This window comes from Lepidothrix coronata, unplaced genomic scaffold (assembly GCF_001604755.1).
Source record: "Lepidothrix coronata isolate B3197 unplaced genomic scaffold, Lepidothrix_coronata-1.0 Scaffold68, whole genome shotgun sequence".
NCBI lineage: Eukaryota > Metazoa > Chordata > Aves > Passeriformes > Pipridae > Lepidothrix > Lepidothrix coronata.
Genome location: NW_016690248.1, coordinates 3,389,781 through 3,408,100, shown reverse-complemented (window position 1 = coordinate 3,408,100; position 18,320 = coordinate 3,389,781). Strand labels below are relative to the sequence as shown.

Sequence of the window (18,320 nt, the reverse complement as noted above, 5' to 3'; positions counted from 1 at the left end):
ACAAAGTACTCAGCATTTCCTGTTGACAGTGTTTGTATGTATCTGAAAATTTTCATGCCAGATATGAAAAACATCGATGATATGACTGATGTGCCTCAGTGGAAATTTTTATTTTTCTATTGACTTCATTTTCTTTCTTTGGGTTTGGCACACAGTAATATTACCCATCTCACTAAAAATCCTGGTCCCTGAGCTGAGAACTTGATGTGGCACCTCTCTGCTTATGTGTTGGCATCAACATAGATAACTACATCTGAACAACTGCCCTATGGAATCCAGTCAATTACTTGTGGACACAATTCATTTCATCGTAAGTAAACGGCTAAAATCTCTCAGGTGCATTTTGCTATGGACTGCATGGAGATTGAAGTTTAGGAGCAAATTATTGCAAATCTATTTGTTGTGAATAACTGAACCTCTCAGATTAGATGACAGAAATTACACCCTTATGGTCCTCTCTCTCATTTGTAAAGTTCTGGGTGGATGATTTCAGAGTCTTACAATGCGTTGCCATGTGCAAGATGAGTCTGAGGGAGATTATCAGAAATGGAGAGATAACTTGAGAGTGGAAGACGGAGATGAAGTTCCTGAAACCTCTGTTTGACATTTTCTGGACTGTTTTATAATCGTTGCGACATCGGGTTTCCCCATTTTGAGAGTTTATTGTATTTTCCCTATTTTTGTATTGTTCCCTATTTACTTAAAATCCTGTTTCCCCATTGGTTAAATCCTGCTGCAATGCAGTAGTTTCCTTAAATGTCACATGTTCCCTTATATGTTTAAGCCTGTCCCATGTTCTACCCTATATAGTTCTATTTTACATGCTCCTACCAAGTTCCACCTCTTCTTCTAGAAAGTTCAACCCCTGCCATATAAAAAGCAGGAGCCAGGTGAAAAAGATTATTGCACAAGCAATCTTTTTTTGACTGTAGCACTTCGAGGAGAAAAAAATTATGACTAGAGTATACGTGGAATTCTGCTATACCCCTGGGTCACATATTGTAAATTTATTGCAAGTCTTATGAAAATTTCCTACTCAGGGACTGAAATTTTCCATGCCTGGCTAAAATATTTATGTCAAAAAGAAGAAAGGCTAAGTTAGATTTTGGTAAATTAAGATAAATAAGTGCTCTGGCTCTGCAAAGGAAACTTTTTTGTCTGTCAGTAGCCTTGGGATTTTTGTTGTTGTTTTGTTATATCAACTATCTGCTCATGACAGAAGATAAAATAAATGCCCTGATAATACAGAGAGACTATTCTGGTTGTTTGAATCTCTGTCAGCTAGGAAGTGTCTTGAGGTGACAAGATACCAGGAGAAGGTGGATAGTCACCGCTGAGTTCTGCGTATCCAGCTGAGCTAGGTTGGTAGGAGAGTAGTGCATGCAGAGTGGGCATCAGCCTAGTCCCACCCTGGTGGTCTGCCTTGGACAAGGCAGTTCAGATGCAGTGTTAAACATGCTTAATACCATTATTTCAGACAAGACATAAATGTGTTCTCCAGGAGGAAAAAAAAGAGGTGGGATTACCTGAACACGGATTTACTAAGATTAGTAAATTTCATCTTTCAGGTATCATCATTACAAGGATGGAAAAGACAAAATGATGTCTTAAGAGCCAGAGACACTGCTTCTTTTAGCAATTTAAGCTATAATTTGAACAGAGAAGTTGTTTATGTATAAAAAAAAGGCCCTGTTCAATATCTGTCATGATGATAAAAAGAAAAGAGTGAGTAAGAAACTTGAGAATGCTGGAGATACTTTCCAAGCAAATCAGACTGACTAGTTAAACCCTAGGCTGTTAAACCCTAATGTAATTTTAACCGTGTATCTTTTCCTCATCATTTTTAATTGGAAAAAGTAAAGTGCCACTACCCATTCAATGTGGCTTTTTAACTTCATCTTTCAGAAAACTCTGTCAAAGGAATGACATCAGTAGAGAGTGTATAAATACAATGATTTCTGGAAAACATTAATTTTCAATGAGCAGACTTTCAAAGCTATACAAGGTCTTCAAATACATCAGAAAACTCAAATTAAGAAAAGAAGTTGTATAACATTATTTGTAAAAGATAGGCTAGTAACATGGAACTAGCAGTTGTAAATTATAAACTTCATCATATCCCAACCAAGAAATGCAAAAAACAGTGTTTCAGTTCTGACTCTGTTCTTATCTGATAACATTCAACCAGCTAATTAACTTCACCTTCTGTATGTTTCTGTATGCTTTATATTTGTATGTATTACAGCATACATTCCAGTTTCAGATTTCATACAACTTACAGACACTTATTTTGTGCTCTGTTTCAACTTTATTGCTGCTGTACATATTCCATTTCTAGATATAGTACAACTAACTGTATTTAACTTGTGTGCCTGAATGATTTGAAAATCCAGCTGCAAGCTTGCTAAAGATTTTGCAGATATGCATAAATGAACTATTTTAGTTAAAACTCCATATAAGTTTATGGCATAACTTGAGCTTATTACTTTTTTATAAAATGTAATAAGAAGCTGCAGTGTTATATAAAGCAGATACACAAAATTCCTGATGTAAAAATAACACACAATGTTCTACACTTGACCCTTCTCCCTCCCAAATCACTTGGTAAGTTCTTATAGAAAGAGGCAGCTATGTTCCTCTGCCACAGCTGAAAACACACTGACCTTTTACCAAAAAAACAAAACAATATTTATAGTGAAGTCAGGGTAAAGCATAACATAGCAATACAGATTTCTCGGGAATTAGTTCAAGTAAATGTCAACCACACATTCATACCCCCAATGCTCTCACTGAATAGTGTAGTTTACTTACCATCACATGACCAAAACTTACATCAGGTAGCTTAAAGAAAGACAGCAAAAGAATTATTCAGAAGAAAACATACTTATTCTTCATATGCATCTAAGTTCAATAGCATTCCTTGAACCAATGCATTTGGTCATAAAAGACTTCATAATTGTGTTCTGTATATTCAGCATAATAATCTGTACACTTGAAAACTTGAAAGCTCAGCAGAATGTGCACCTAGTTTCCATACAGTTAAAATTTTTACTCAAATCATTACGTTTGTTTATCTATCAAACAATAGCTAAGTGAGCATTTGTTCAGGTATTAATTTAAATCCAATCAATTCTGCATGCTTTCCCTCATCTTCATTCATGTCTGGAAATACATCCTACTAACAAAGATACGAGTTTCTAATTCAGTCTTTCTAAAGGATGGCAACTTTAGTCTAATCATTAGCAAGTTCATTTTGATTGTCTCATACTTTTCCTTTGGTAGCACTCTTGCTTCTTGTGTGCAACACATTTTACAAAAAGCTATTATAGGTTTAATGGAGTTTTCATTGACTAAGTCTGTGCCTTTCTCAGCTTTTTCTAATACCATATTTGTTTCAGCTTTTCCTTCATTAGTTCTTCATTCAATCATTTTCTATAGCACTTCATTCAATCCCTTTTTATCTCATGACCTATTATTCCCTAAATTTAGCCTTCTGTCTCTTCCTCCTTCACACTTTTCCTATTTGGCTTAGATTTCAAATGTCCTTATTTCCTCCATTATGTACAATAGCATCCAACATCTTCAATTACTGATTTTGAACACATAAGATGTGTTCACTGATCCCGAGAGGAGAACCCACTTCCCTGTGTTTACACTGAGGTTTTTGTCTCTGTTAAACTACCCCCTCTCGTTCTTGTAGTCAGTTATGAAGTACACCAGGGAATTCTTCTTGCATGATTGTTTTAATTGATTGTAAATGAACAGCTTTTGTATGTTTCTGGGTATTACACTTGGAAGTAGTTTTTTGGCCAAAAATGCAGCCATGTATAGTGACCTCCTTTTTTTTTTTTGAATATGTGCCTTTGTGCACAGGGCTAAAAAAAGTGCTGTTTCCCAGTAGAGACATGGAAATTCTGTTTGTGAAGTTCATAAATATTTCTAGACCTGTTAAGCCATGAAATAGCAATGCATTGAATATATATTGATGTGCATATATTTGTATAACAAGCTATGCAATCTGTTTCAGTGGGAGCCCTTTATGATTACCAGCACAGTAAATGGAGGACAAAAGACACGTAGGTAGGGTTGCTGCTTCATGGTCAGCAGGCTGCTTCTATTAGGAACAGACCTCACTGAGAAGGCACATAACTGCTTCTACTGTTATTGCAGGTAACTCTTCCATCCGCTTTCAGGGCAGATCACACGGAAACTGGGAAAATCTTGGAGGAGTGGACTGTCATGGCATTACAGGCTATCACTGAATGATTATCCGCTCTCTGCGCTGCATATGAAAAGAAATTTAAATGCTCCCATCTTACCGACTTTTTCTTCTTAGTACAGCTTGGTTTCCGGCAACTTGAGTAGTAGTTGAGCGTGGCATACTCCATCAGAGCAGCAAAGACAAATAGAAAGCATACAGTCACAAACAAATCCATAGCGGTGACGTAGGAGACACGGGGTAATGACTTTCTTGCAATGGTACTCAAAGTTGTCATGGTCAATACTGTAGTGATGCCTGAAGAAAGAAACTTGATTTAATTGTATGCAACACTATTTATACGTATCACAGAACAATCTTTAGAAATAAACATACTAAACAAATCCAGAATGTACCCAAGTAATTAATTAATTTCCTTTAGTAGAATTAAAAAATAAGAGAAAATAACATCAGTAGAGCCAGTATTATTTTGTAAACAAAGATTTGCTTAGTTCATTTTCATCTTTGCAAAAGTGACATTCCCACGCCTCTTGATATGCTCTTCTTCACCTTGTGCTTTTCCTGATCCCAGTGAGATTGGAGGTGGGGATGAGGGAGAAGGAGAGAATGAACTTTTTCAAGAAAAGTGTAAAACAGAAAAGATACTAAACCCAGAAAAATAAAAAAAAATAAGAAATCTAGAAAACAATGAAGGAAATATGTTCTGTTCCGCAGTAGTATTGCTCTCATGAAAAATCTTGTACTCAAAAAAGAAAAAGAGGTGGAGGGAGAACAGAAAAGAAATTTTGCTGCAAAGTTCTGACCATGAATTCTGAAAGTATGTTTTCACACCACTGCTTCCTTGGGAGACCTCCACTGCTATTTTCCTTCTGAGTAAAGGAACTTAATGTCACTTGCTCAGTCTAAGGCTCTCATACAAACTTCAGATGTAACATTAATGGAAAGAGTCTTTTTAATTCACACAAAGCATCACTTCTAAGATTGATTTAGTAATAATGAATATAATGGGAATTAATTAGTGTGAAATATCTAAAACAATAAAACTAGTCCTAGAATTAAATCTATGTCATGTAAGTCATGTAAGTGCCAGTGATTCATATATTTTCTCTTCATTCCTGAGGAACAGAAGTCTTTTCATTCCCAGCTTGGACTGATACTTTTAATCATTTGTTGTGAACTGTAAATCTTCTGGTAGAAAAAAAAATAAAACTTCTCAAGGGCTTGGGAAAAAATATAAAGCTCTCACTCAAATACATCTCAAGAGAGAATCTGCTTTACAAACAACATAACCATAAGGTAATCTTTCTTTTTTATAGTTAAAGTGATACTTCACAATGGTGCACAGTGTTTGAAATGTCAAGGGCTGAATGAAATTATGCCTTATAGTAAAATTACTTCTCACAAAGAGCACTCTGGGAAGAAAGAAGTACCTGTGGATCACTTTTGAGTACTTTCTCTTTATGAAGGTTTGTCCCTCTCTGATTTGTAATGTTTGATAGAAGCTACAATGATTCACAAGAATAACTCTCTCCATTTAAACCAACAGAAATTCCCTGGAAAAACCCGAAGGTAGATTACTGCCCAGGTCTCAGCCTTCATCTACAATGATTAATAAGTAATTGAATTCCTTAAATATCTCTTACCTAGAAACAAACTAACAAAAAGTTTCTGAAAAAACCCACGAGTCGATAATCAAGATTAAAGCAATGCTGACAGGAAGTGGTAAGTATGGACTGTGTGTACCTTGGACATCTACAAGCTATTGGGAAAATATTTCCATTTCCTGACATCTATGCCACCTCCCAAAATCAGTAGACATGGCTACCATGATCCAGCAACCTCTCCAGACCCCTCAACATCAGTTCTGTAGCTAGCTGATGCTCTGAAAATGCTCCAGAGCCAAAGACCATGCTTAGGCATTCATTATGGTAGACAACTGGAAAGATGTCCAACTGCAAAAGGTGTTGACTCACTGGCCTTGATTTGGTCCTTATTAGCTACAGGCTATTAGTCTTTCTGTATGACCTTGGGAGTCACTAACTTTGAAAGAACTGCATCCAGACTATGACATACTCTACAACATAAAATGAACTTCTTCAGGAATTTCTAACTCGCATTTAGATTTCTAACACAAATTTGTCCTTTTCAGAGCCACATGTACATGCACCTGTCTTCAGGTATTTTGCTACCTTTAAAAAATTCCTCAAAACCTATAGAGTTCTTCCAGTACAATATACAGTGTCCTGTTTACTTGGACTCAAATAAAAGTTTTTATTTCTCACTCATCCAGTGATAGGACAGTTTTTATTAAAAGGCTAGAAAGAGAAAAAAGGGACAAAAAACCTTGCAGTGCTCAAAAGCATTTTTGAAAAGTCTGCAATATTTCTGAATGTTATATTGACAGTGGAATATTTTTCTTCAATTTTTACTGAAATGGAGGTATAACTGCATTATCTGTGCAGGTATCTGTAATTATGACTAGCTTCCAAACTGACCATGGACAGGAAGGCAGAGAAGTGAAGAAATAATTACCATGAGCCTCTGTGCTTAAGTATTTAAGTCCTCAACTCAGCCTGCATCCTATATCCATGCCTTAAGCCTGAATGAAACACCAGCTCAAATCATGCTCAAGACTGGATTCCAGCTCACACCATTAAAAAACATTGAGTTTTTGAAATAATGAAAATTCGATCTAGTGTATCAATTTCATATCTAGCACACCAGCACAAATCTTAAAGTACTAAAATGAGTTTTTGGGGTTACATACAGAGAAGAAAGGGCAAGAAGGTGCACCAGATGATACAGTTTTGTATTCCTATGCATTTACAAGTCAGAATATAGATATGTATGTATGAATAAAATGGAACATCATTATTTCCAAATATAATATCTAGATTCATTTTAGCTCATTTTATATCTCATGCTAAGAAAATTCAGTTTGTTGAGTAATTTCAAATGCAATAAGTCTTGCCAGATGAAATTGGTAAGTCTCTCACTTTGTGGAGTCACGTATCCCAAAGTGAGCTTTGCATCTGTTACTGAAATTCACAGTGCTCATGAACTGTTTATTCCAACAGAATTTTAATATCATCCAAGGACAGCTTTGAAGTAACCTGACTTCAGAAATTTCAGGTAGAAAGTGTAAGTATGAACATACAAGTTTGTTCTCTGAGTACATTATATTCTCTAAGTAAATTCCATAGCAAAGATGCTATCTGATAAAACAAAAACTACTGTCTGGGATGTCAAATGATGCAGGTATATATACTGCATGAAAACATTTTTAAACTGCAGTTTGAAGTTGCTCTGTAGTAACTTCCTGGTCCTATTACACATTATACCCAATTTGAAAAGTAGGGGGAAACTGGGATGAAAGCTTCAGTTTAACTTAATTCCCTTCATCCTCAAGGAAAACAACATATTCTTTTCCAATTCATAACTTGTTTTCAGGCACTTGCTGGTTGTTCTTCACTATGAACTTCGTGAGATTATTCTGATTACTAGAGACAAGTAGATATTGAAGAGACCCTTTTTTTCCCTGTCTTTGAATGAATACCAGAATAACCTGGGATCACAAAACACAGTTCTCATCCAAAGCTCAAATTTTACTTTCATTTTCCCACTGAATCTTCAGGTGGCCTGGAGTTAGTCTCATTGCCACTCTGGACCTCGGTCCCTCAAAGTACATGTGAAAAGGGGACTATGATGCCAAGTTTTTAAAGAGCACTTTGATGCCCCTGGACAGTACTGCTGAAAGGATACTTACGGTCCCATAGCCCAATTAATTTTTTTCCCTAGCACAGAAGTAGTTTATTACTTAACATTATTCAGAAAGTAAAACCTGTCCTTCATCTAACCGTGAGTAGTTGCTAATAGCTTAGGAAATTATTCATTAATTTCAGAGAGTGAAATATTTCCCTAATGCTAGCCCTTTACATTAATGCAGCTATACTTGGATACGGTTTGGTGCACACAGTCAACAATTAATTTCAACTAATTAGTAGGAAAATTTTAGCAGTTTGCCTTTGGCTGTATTACTCACAATTTCACCATGTGCCACTATCCAAATGTGAATGTGTGTTGTTGCTCAGACAGATTTATAAGTTGCATTATACAAGCAGGCCTACAGTAAAATAGGAACAACCGCTTACTGCATCTGAAGAATCAACAGGCCATTGCTAATTTGGAAACAATTGGACTCTGTGCACAAAAAGTGACCCATGTATATATTATTTATTTTTTATTTGACTTCATTTATAGAAAAGTTGTGTTTTAGCCTATAAATTTAGTTCTCCATTGGAGTTTTAGCAGTGAGTCATGATATCCATTGAATATAGCCTTGGAACAAGCAGTCACAAGTATAGAGGCCATGTTGATGAGAACTCAACTCCGATGGGCAAGGCACGTCTCCAGGATGAAGGACCACCGCCTCCCTAAGATCTTGCTTTATGGTGAACTTGCCACTGGCTGCCACATGAGAGGAGCCCCAAAGAAAAGATACAAGGACTCCCTGAAACAACATCTCAGCCTTGGCCATATTGATCACCATAACTGGTCTACTCTGGCCTCCAATCGGGAGGCCTGGAGACACACCATCTATAACGCTGCTGTCTCCTTTTGAGAACACACGTAGGATCACTCTCGAAGAGAAAAGACAACGCAGAAAGAACCGTGTCTTGCAGAATATACCATCTAAGGAGTCTTTCTGCTGTGCCTTTTGCAATCGGATATGTCTGTCTCGTACTGGCCTCATAAGCCACCAGCGTGCCTGCAACAAATGTGGATAGAGCCTTCCCAAATCTTCGTTCGCGAAGCCCAGCCACAAGTGATAGCCTTGGAACATCTCATTTTTATGTTCTTACTCCAAATTCATGACTACAGCTGAATACATTTTTGTCTGAACTTCTTGCTGGCTGAGAGAGTGAAGCAGGGAGAGTCACACTGTAGTGATTAGTGATCTAACCTACTTCTCTGTCTAATTAATTGGAAAACTGAGCTGTGTGATGTGGGGAACCACTTTCAGGAAAAGGATATGAACACTGCTTATGGCAAATCAGTAATGCAAACTGTTAGGTGTCTTTGGTGTCTTTTCTCTTATGCATTAAGAAGGATAACCCAAATGGATGCTCTGTGACTCTGCCCACACATGGGGCTTCAGACTCCCTGTTTAAAAAGATGGAGCATGGTCAGTCTTTCCTTATCTCCCCTGCGCCACCCAAATTAAGAAGAAAGGCGTTCAGCAAAGAAGTACACTAAAGACCTATTGCTCAATTTTCTGGCTATCTGAAGCAAGTCTACACAGCCAGAAACAGGCAGTTGTACAGCTGCTCTGTGGTCTTTCTGCTGTCCTGGACGTCACAGAGTAACTGTCAATCTAAGGGTCCGTCATGTTGCTGGAACCAAGGTTTAACAGCACTTTGGCACTCACATGAAAGAAGTGAGGACTGAATACTCCTTTCTTTTAAAATAACCCCAGAAAAATGGTTCCACCTCATAACAAACTCCAGCAGAATGATGCAATCTGTAGCTGGGAATGGTAACCTCTATCCTTGAAAGACATGCAAACCTTGACATAGCCTCTGCTTTTTTCCTAGACTGGTAGATTTCTGAATCAGTTTATATAGGCAGACCTGGTAACCACAACCTGAACTAAGATGTTGTTTTTCCTTTGATTCTGATGTACACCTATAATTGGCAGTTATATAGCCTTGTATCCTTAATGCTGGCAAAACCTACAGGTTTTCCTTAGATATAAGAATAAATTTCCAAGTGTCTAAGTCAACATTTCTAAAGCACATTGCCAAAATGCACAGGTTGGTCCTGATATAAATGAGCTTCTGGAAAACCTAAACCACCATAAATCTCCACAATCTATGAAAAATATGAATATACCCAGCATGAAGCCTAACTTCAAGCATACAATCTAAAACACTTTTCATGAGTTAATGCTATTATATCCCACAGTTTTCTGTGCATATATAAGACACAATTCCCTGTGGTGAAGAGTTTCAGAAGGGACGGAACCAGCAGTGCAAGTAAGTAATTCTTAAAAAATGTCACTAAGATGTCATAGTGAGAACAAGAAGATAGATATTAATTCAAGAGATTTATGCAAAATAGGTGGCAGTGTCATCCAAAGGGTCAGACTGGTATACTCTTAATTCTTTAATTTCTTCCTGTTACAGGAGGAGAACCAGAGGTTTCAGTGATAAGTAGATCTGGGTCTGCAAGACGTAGTAGCAATAATCCAAAGTGTATAGTGGTTTCTTTGAAAGGAAGCTTACATTTTCAAATGGTAGTACAGGAACATCACAAAGACAGAAGAAAAGGGTAATATTAAAAACTTACCTAATGCTGTTCTTGCTGGTGTAGCATCTTTTTTGATCCAAAAGGATACCCAGGAAAGAACAACTGTTAATATACAGGGAATGTAGGTTTGAATAGTAAAGTATCCCATTCTTCTACTTAAGTCGAAGTATATAGTCATGACTACATAATCACCTGCAATAATAACACAGAAAATAAATTGACATTGTGGTGCGATACAGACAGTTATTCACTGATCTGCTAATATTTTAAACTTTATAAAAACACTCATATGAAATATTTTTTAGTGTTTCAACAGCATCTGTGCAGTATTGTTCACGTGGAATTTAAGTAAACTATGTCATTTTAATTTCCTTAAGTTTTAGCTCTCTGTAGAAATTACCTGTTAGTAATCATTTTGGATGAGTAAAGTTTTGAAAGGCATCTTGAATTTCTGGACTTGATATTTCTGGATGGCTTTATGACCACAAACATGAAGATATTATCATTCACCAGATTCTGTAACCAAGGCACACAGAATCCTTCCTTTTGCGGACTGTGTCTTCCATGCCCTAATTTCAGGTTTGAGTGACATCTGTTATCTTCTTTTGAGATATGAATCAGAAAGTAGGGGTCTTTATGGCAAGTCTAGCATGCACATGAATATGCCCTTAATAAGAAGTCATTTAGAGACACTAGAGCCTCAATGCTGATGATAGACTCTCTTTTTGTCAGCATTCCTTCATTTTGAAACAGTTGTGGCCTTTTTTTTGATAACTGTAAATCTTCAGTGGGGCCCCTGGTGGTCTAGTGGTTAGGGTGCTGCACTCTCACCGCTGCGACCCGGGTTCGATTCCCAGCCCCCCGGGCAGATGGAGCTCGTTAGCCCTGTAAGGCAATCCATCTAAGAGAAGGTCACTCTAAACAAACCTACGTTCTGAGGACCTCGCTGCCACCATCCGAGCTTCACTCGGCCCCGGCAGATGAACCTCAGGATTAAAGGGTGGGCTCAGTTCAGCGCACGCTGTGTCTCACCTAAAAAATCCACTGCGCAGGCTCGAAGGGTTAATGACCTTTCCCAAATCTTCGCTTGCGAAGACTGGCCGTTATATATATTATTATAAATCTTCAGTAGGGCAGTCTGGATATAAGGTTTATTATTCTGCTGGATAGTAAAAACCCTAAAATCAAAAGCTCAGTAAGAAGGCTAGTTTATCTCACATTATATGATTTTTTTTTGCAGTATCTCTTCTGCTAACCCTTGTGACACCACAGGGAATAATAATCTGTGCCTCTCTCTCTCCTCACTAGAGGGTACTAACCTTATCACCTCTGTCCTTACTAACAACTCCCTCAGCTCCATAGATGTTGGCTATCCTTCTCTCTCAGTCACAGTGATTAACAGTAACAAAACTAAACTGTGACCAATTTCTGTACTTTGTTTGAAGTATGTTGCTTCATTTCAGATGTGAAGAAGAGAATTTTTACGGGGTTTTGTCTGACTACATCAGACTTGGCCTAATAAATTATATGGCTTCTTGTTATAAACTTTAACTTTCTACAGTATGATATTACAGAAGGCATCATTTGCAATAGCTAAGTGACTATAGCTAACTGACTACATCCTGTTACAGCAAACCATGGGAATGAAGAAATTGGTAGCACATACAGATTAATCCCCCAAGGAATGTACATAAACTCGCCCAAGTAGAGGGATAATGGGTTTATTAGCTGAGGCAAATTAAAGCTTAATCTTCCAGTAACAGAGAGCATATAAACAAATGTATTTAATACAGTGGATAATTTGACTATGGCTAAATATTACACAGAAAAGAAATTCATTCAGTAAGAATAACTTCCATCCAAAGCATCTCTGAAAGCACTGTAAAATCAATGAATTATCATAAACTACAAAGTTAAAGGTAAATAAAAATCTGATTGTGGGAACTGGAGAAAAAAACTTAAAACAATGTCTCAAAAGGAAAAGTTCCTATGTGTTGAGTACATCAGTTTGAGATAGATATATTTGGAAGAGTTTGATAACCCTGTGTTTCCATAATGCCTTTGTTAGATGAATGTGTACATTTTGAAAAGTATTGTGCCAGTGAAAAGTGTGTGACCCCAAGAAGCTGGACAGTCATTTCAGAAGTCTTGTGTATTTGGCATTATTTTCATTCCACTAATTCCCAGCACTTTTCTCCATGCAGGGAATGGCACCAGGGAATTGCTGTGGTTTAGTAACCATAGGTTCTGATGGCTTATTATTAGACTGCTTTGCTGCACTGAAGAAACACCACAGCAACTGAGATCATTTCATAGAAACAGGTGTAAGGAATCAGGTACAGTGTAAACCAGTGCTTCTACTGACATGAACCAACTGAAAAATTTCAAGAAAATGTTAGTGTTTCATACATAGTCTGCTAAGGTAGGAGGATGAGCAAAAAATGAAATCAAAGACTCTATAGGAAATATGCCAAGCCTTTACATTTCCCTTATTTAGTTACTGTATAAAAGCTGCTTGAAAATGGTATAAAATCAAGCAATCTGCAGACTTCTCATTGTATACAATGATATATGATACACACAATTCCAGTACCCACACAGGTCACTGCTCCACTCAATAGTGTGATCCTGATACCCAGCACAGCAATTGAGAGTACTGGGAGAGTAAGGCAGAGTCACTGCTTCCAAGGTCTTCAACTAAAATAAACCTGATAAACTGAGAGTGGGAGAAAACTGCATGATGTAGAGAGTCCATCACCACATTTAGTCACGAAATGATTTAGTGTCTTTCAGGCAGCATTCATTTCCTGTGATTTTAGATATCTGGAAGGGAAATTCTACAGATGACGGCACACTGTAGCCTCTTTTCTACATTCAGTGGAAAGAAATTGGTACTTTCAGTGTATGCTTTTTCTTGTCTGTTTTAGAGGTAAATTTTAGAAGGTAAATGTATCCAAAATATTTCCCCTTCTCTCCCATGATTAAAAAATGAGAGTGAGTGGCTCAGATGTGGACAAAACCATTGTAGACACTTACAGATCATCCAAGGAGTTTATCACAACCCTTGATTCCATGATGAGAGCTAAATTGTGCAACTTCTGTGAGGGTACTTAAATATAATAACTTTCTTAACCTTTTAAAGGGTATTTTAGTTATTTTCCTCCTTGGTTTCACAGTTAAAGTTGATGTCCTTATCCTTTAGGATATGCACAACTCCTTCTCTGCTTGTTCCTCTGTTCTCCTCCACCTTCCATCCTTCCTTCCTTTTTTCCTTTCCCAATGCTTATTGCAACAGAACTTTTCACCTTTTCTGCAGGACATCCTTCCAACTGGATAAACAAAGGAACTGTGACTTGGTAAAATTTTACAAAAAGCTGCAAATTCCCAGGTATCCAACAAGGACCCACAGATGTATAACAAGCACCCAATGAAGACGAAATCCTACATTAATTTAGCCACTAACCTATTTTCTTGTCTGAGATCCACAGAAATTCTCACAATGAAGAAGGCAGACCCAGTCATACAGGCAGCAGCTGTGCATATTTACTTATGTACTGTACCCTCTGTGCTGCCCTCTAATTTATGGGAACACACTGATAGATAATATACAAAGCAATTTGATTCTGTGGTAATAGTGATACAAAGTGGATGTAAGAGGAGAATTTGCTGGTACTCCTACAGTACTCAAACCATGCTTAGAGAGAATGTAGCTCCGAGACAATGAATGCTGCTGACAATATTCATGGGAAGAGGAAATCACCACTGTTGAAATTCAGAGCCCCAGCTGAAAGCACCAGTGTTGTGGCTTCTCTCAGAGGCAAGCCTGTTTCTGTACAACATATGGTGAATGATTTTTTTTTAATAGCGATTGTAAATTACAATTTTTAATTAAATTACCACTTCAGTTCTATCCTCAGCCAAGTCACTTGCTGTTGAGATTCCTGGATTCTCTCTTTCCACACAGAAAAGCCAGCATGTATGTGCTATGGCTACTTTCTTTATTGCACCACTCCAAACTGCATTATTATTGTTGTTGTTGTTATTATTATAATTACTAATACCACTAGACTATTATTCAAATTATTCCTTCTAGAAGTAATTATTCTCTATATATCTGAAAATACTTGCCTACAGATAAAACAGAAGTAGCCATGGTACATGCATTTCTGACTTCCTTTATACAAACAAAATAATTTGTACAAAGAAACTCTCCTCTCTTCTGAAAGACCTGGGATACAATCTCCTTCCAAACAGCATATCATTAAGCCAGTGTACTTGGTTTAAAAGTAATCACACAGTGATTGCCTAGGGGAGGACCACTGGAATACCTAATACACAAAAACTTCATTTTGAAACCCAAAGAGGAATTCTACCTTTTAACAACTTAAATAATATTCCTAGGAAGGCAAACTAACTTTTAATTGAATGATCAGACCATCAATTTACTGAAATAATGAAAAATATCTTGAGGCAAAACAGGGCATGATCAGTTTTCTGTAGTGAGAGCAAAACATGCACCTTGAGGCAGCAAATCTGGAGTAATAGAAATAGTGTAGCAATGCTTCCCATGAAACTAAGATGACTGCTTTCTGTGACCCATAGGACTTATATAAGCCTAAGTTTCTAGTTTCAAAGTAGGACACTATTTAGAACAATAACAATTTTTAATGTAAGAACTGCTGTAGAATTTGATGGACCATGTTAAACTATAACCTATTTCCTTTTTCTTTTGAAGACTAACGATGTGGTTGCCTGAATTGTCAGAATTTTGCCTATGTTTTATGAAGAACAGCTCCCTTAAAGGTAATGTTTTAGCAGAATGCAAATGGTTATTTTACTAAATATAAATAAATTTAAAATATAATAAAATATAAATAAATTTAAAATATAATATAATTTATTTACTCAAACTACACTACACTATCTTATGTCACATTTTCATTTATCCTCCCATTACTCTGAGGTTAATGAGTTCTACAATCCAAATTACCTTAGAAAAAAGCTAAACAAAGAATTACTTTACAAAGACAGATATACAAAGATACAACAGAGCAACTTCAGCATGTGGGTGGAGGTAACACGCTAATTGTCCATCACTGGAAATGTAGACTAATGAGGAGTGGGAGGTTTATCCATGTTGTTATGAGAGTTTGTTAACAGAAGAAAGCCCTAGTCATGAGATCAAGGACTCACACTGTGTGTCACAAGTATTTCTTTGTTGACAAGTGAGACCACAGAGACTACACTGAGCCATCTTCCTTCTTATCTTAATAAATCAAATTTACATAATAGTAAGTCAACTAAGTTTCTAATCTTCAGTGCTTTTTTTTTTTTTTTTTTAGTTTGGAAGCTGGGAAAAAGATCTTATTTAATCCTGCCATTAGCTATTCATTTCCTCCCCAACCTGTTTTCAGATATTTGCTTCCCAAAGCCCAGTTTTTTATTTCCAGAACTAGGTTTTCCTTCTTTCTTAGTAAGCTGAAAATTTTCTACCTGTTTGGCTGCCACTGATTAGTCATCCAGGACAATGTCTGTTTACCTAAGGTACACTGCCTACTATTAATGCTTCAGCAACCAGTCGGTCTTCAGAGCTGGTATCCCCTCCTAACATGTCTCCAGCCAGGTATGGAGGGAGTTTGAACTTTGGAGGACCCAAAACCTCAGTAAAATGGTAGAAGAAATAGCTTAATGTCTTCACAGGTGATTATGACTCCAAAAGGAGCTACTATTAAAATAAAAAAAGACAAGGGGAAAACAGGGTTTTGCAGTTCTTTTGAAGAAAAATGTAGAAGGAATGAGACTCATGAAAGTATCATTAAAAATGCCTTTATCTTCTTCAGCATTTATATAAATAATGAAGAAATGCTGAGGACTTAATGGCAGGCTTATTCTCATTCCTCTAAAATGTGTCATGCAGCATACAACAGCAATTTTCATTTCCAAGAACAATCTTTGCTCCATAGGAGTCTTGAACAAATGCTTCCAAGCCGAAAAGAAGAACAAAATGACTGAAGTAATGCTGTCGCTTAAGGGCTGGTCTTAAATTTCCCTACACTGCTTTGGCATTTAGGTGTTTTCACAGTGATTCCTAGATGCTGTGTTTGGATGGGAGCGTGTGTACAGCAGAGAAAGATGTTCACACCTCACCTCAAATGAGTGTTCTTGGGAGTGGTAACAGGCACTGATTATATGCATTTCTGCTTAAGTTGAAAGTTTAACTACACAAAAAATACAGGTCTTTAGAGGTGTAATTTTTACATGTATTGCCATAGCAGCTGTGTGACTAGATGTCTAGTCACAGGCAAGGGTCTTATGCGATAGACACAGAGATCAAAATAGCTTTCTGTGTCCCAAAGATCTCTGCATTTGCGTTCATAATTGCCTTTGACATTATCAGGAAGTGTGGCTGTGTGTGTGTATGGATGTACAAGAGCAGTGTAGCCCAGATTTGGCTTTCAGCTCTTACAGCTGAAAAGCAAATTGTGCAGGCATGCATTCACACCATGAGTGCTAAAGTTTCCCGTTATCATAGACAAATTGCTATATCAGTAAACACTGGGGGGGGAAAAAAATCAACTAACGCCAACAGCATTGTTTGTACCTGTAGGAATCATGTTCAATTATAAGTATATATATGCATAAGCATACATAATAAAAATCAAATATTGACAGATTAGAGTGTAAAAAACAAAGACTAGATTCCACGTTGTCTGAAGGCAAGATATTTTTTAAAGTCAAGTCAGACCAAGACTTCTTCCCACCTAGGCAGAACTGCAAGACATTAAGCTGAGTTTGTTTCCTTGTATAATAGCAAGAATATAATATTGAGAAACACATTTTTACTTGAAGTCATCAATCTTTTTCATCACTATAAAATAATTTACATATTTTGTTGGTTCTTCCTTGGATACTGAAGTTTTGTTTTCTTTGGAGCAAGCGGCACTTTCAAAATATTTTTGTAAAATGACATTTTTGTTAAATGAACTATTGCCTGTTTTTTAAAAGTTAATGACTATGTTTCCAGAACATACATTTATTTCATCCTCTGATTTTGGCATTTAGGATTGAATGTGGAAAACCACCGAATTTGTTCAAAGGTCTAACTTCTTTGTATTGAATTTTTTTGCCAGTATCACTGGCGTACGTAGGTTGTATACTAAAACTTTTCATGAAGAACTGAAATTAAATAATTAAAAGACCCATTTTTAAGACTTTCAAATTCATTGTGTCATGCAGTCATTTGAAACCTACTAGCCCATATTTCTTGTGCCCATGTTGATTCTTTATATTCCATATTGACAGTTTCAAAGACAGTTACTTTTGATTCAGCTGCAATAATTTCAGCGTACCCCTAGAGTACTTTAAATGTGCTCTGGAGGTGAATGAAGGTCCATGAAAACAATTTACCCACAAAACTAATTCAAAAAATAAAACGTTTGAAAAAAAATATTTTAGAGCTTGATGGCATGATTGAGAATGTTTTGTTTATTAGTATACTTACATGTTTATATATTATTTAAGCTATATTATGTACGCAAAATACACCTATTCTTTCTTCCCAGTTGTACTACTGTATATAATGCTCTCCTCCCTCAAAAGCCATGTGACGTTGTAGTATGGTGTTTGTCTATGAGGTATTATGAGCATCAGAACTGCTCTCAGGATATTCAAATCTATTATCTTTAGATATAATGATATTTTCATTTTGCAACAAGAATTATCATTTCATATATTATTTGAAATATGGAACTAATGAAAACAATGGAATTTTAATTTGTCTGTTGTAAGGTAC

General features: G+C 36.7%; 1 protein-coding gene and 1 long non-coding RNA gene across 2 annotated transcripts in view; one reads left to right on the top strand and one right to left on the bottom strand.

Moving 5' to 3' along the window:
- GABRG3 (gamma-aminobutyric acid type A receptor gamma3 subunit) overlaps positions 1-18,320 on the bottom strand; it is a 314,021-nt gene that overhangs the window by 8,110 nt on the left and 287,591 nt on the right. The window contains exons 7-9 of the mRNA XM_017818520.1: positions 10,568-10,720; positions 4,320-4,516; positions 2,812-2,841 (exon numbers count right to left, since the gene is read on the bottom strand). Coding sequence (XP_017674009.1) covers positions 2,812-2,841; positions 4,320-4,516; positions 10,568-10,720 — 380 coding nt within the window. The remainder of the gene's footprint in view (positions 1-2,811; positions 2,842-4,319; positions 4,517-10,567; positions 10,721-18,320) is intronic.
- On the top strand, positions 9,587-12,822 carry LOC108499061. The gene is made up of 3 exons (XR_001875400.1): positions 9,587-9,656; positions 10,184-10,254; positions 12,733-12,822. It is a non-coding gene; the product is annotated as an uncharacterized LOC108499061 (long non-coding RNA).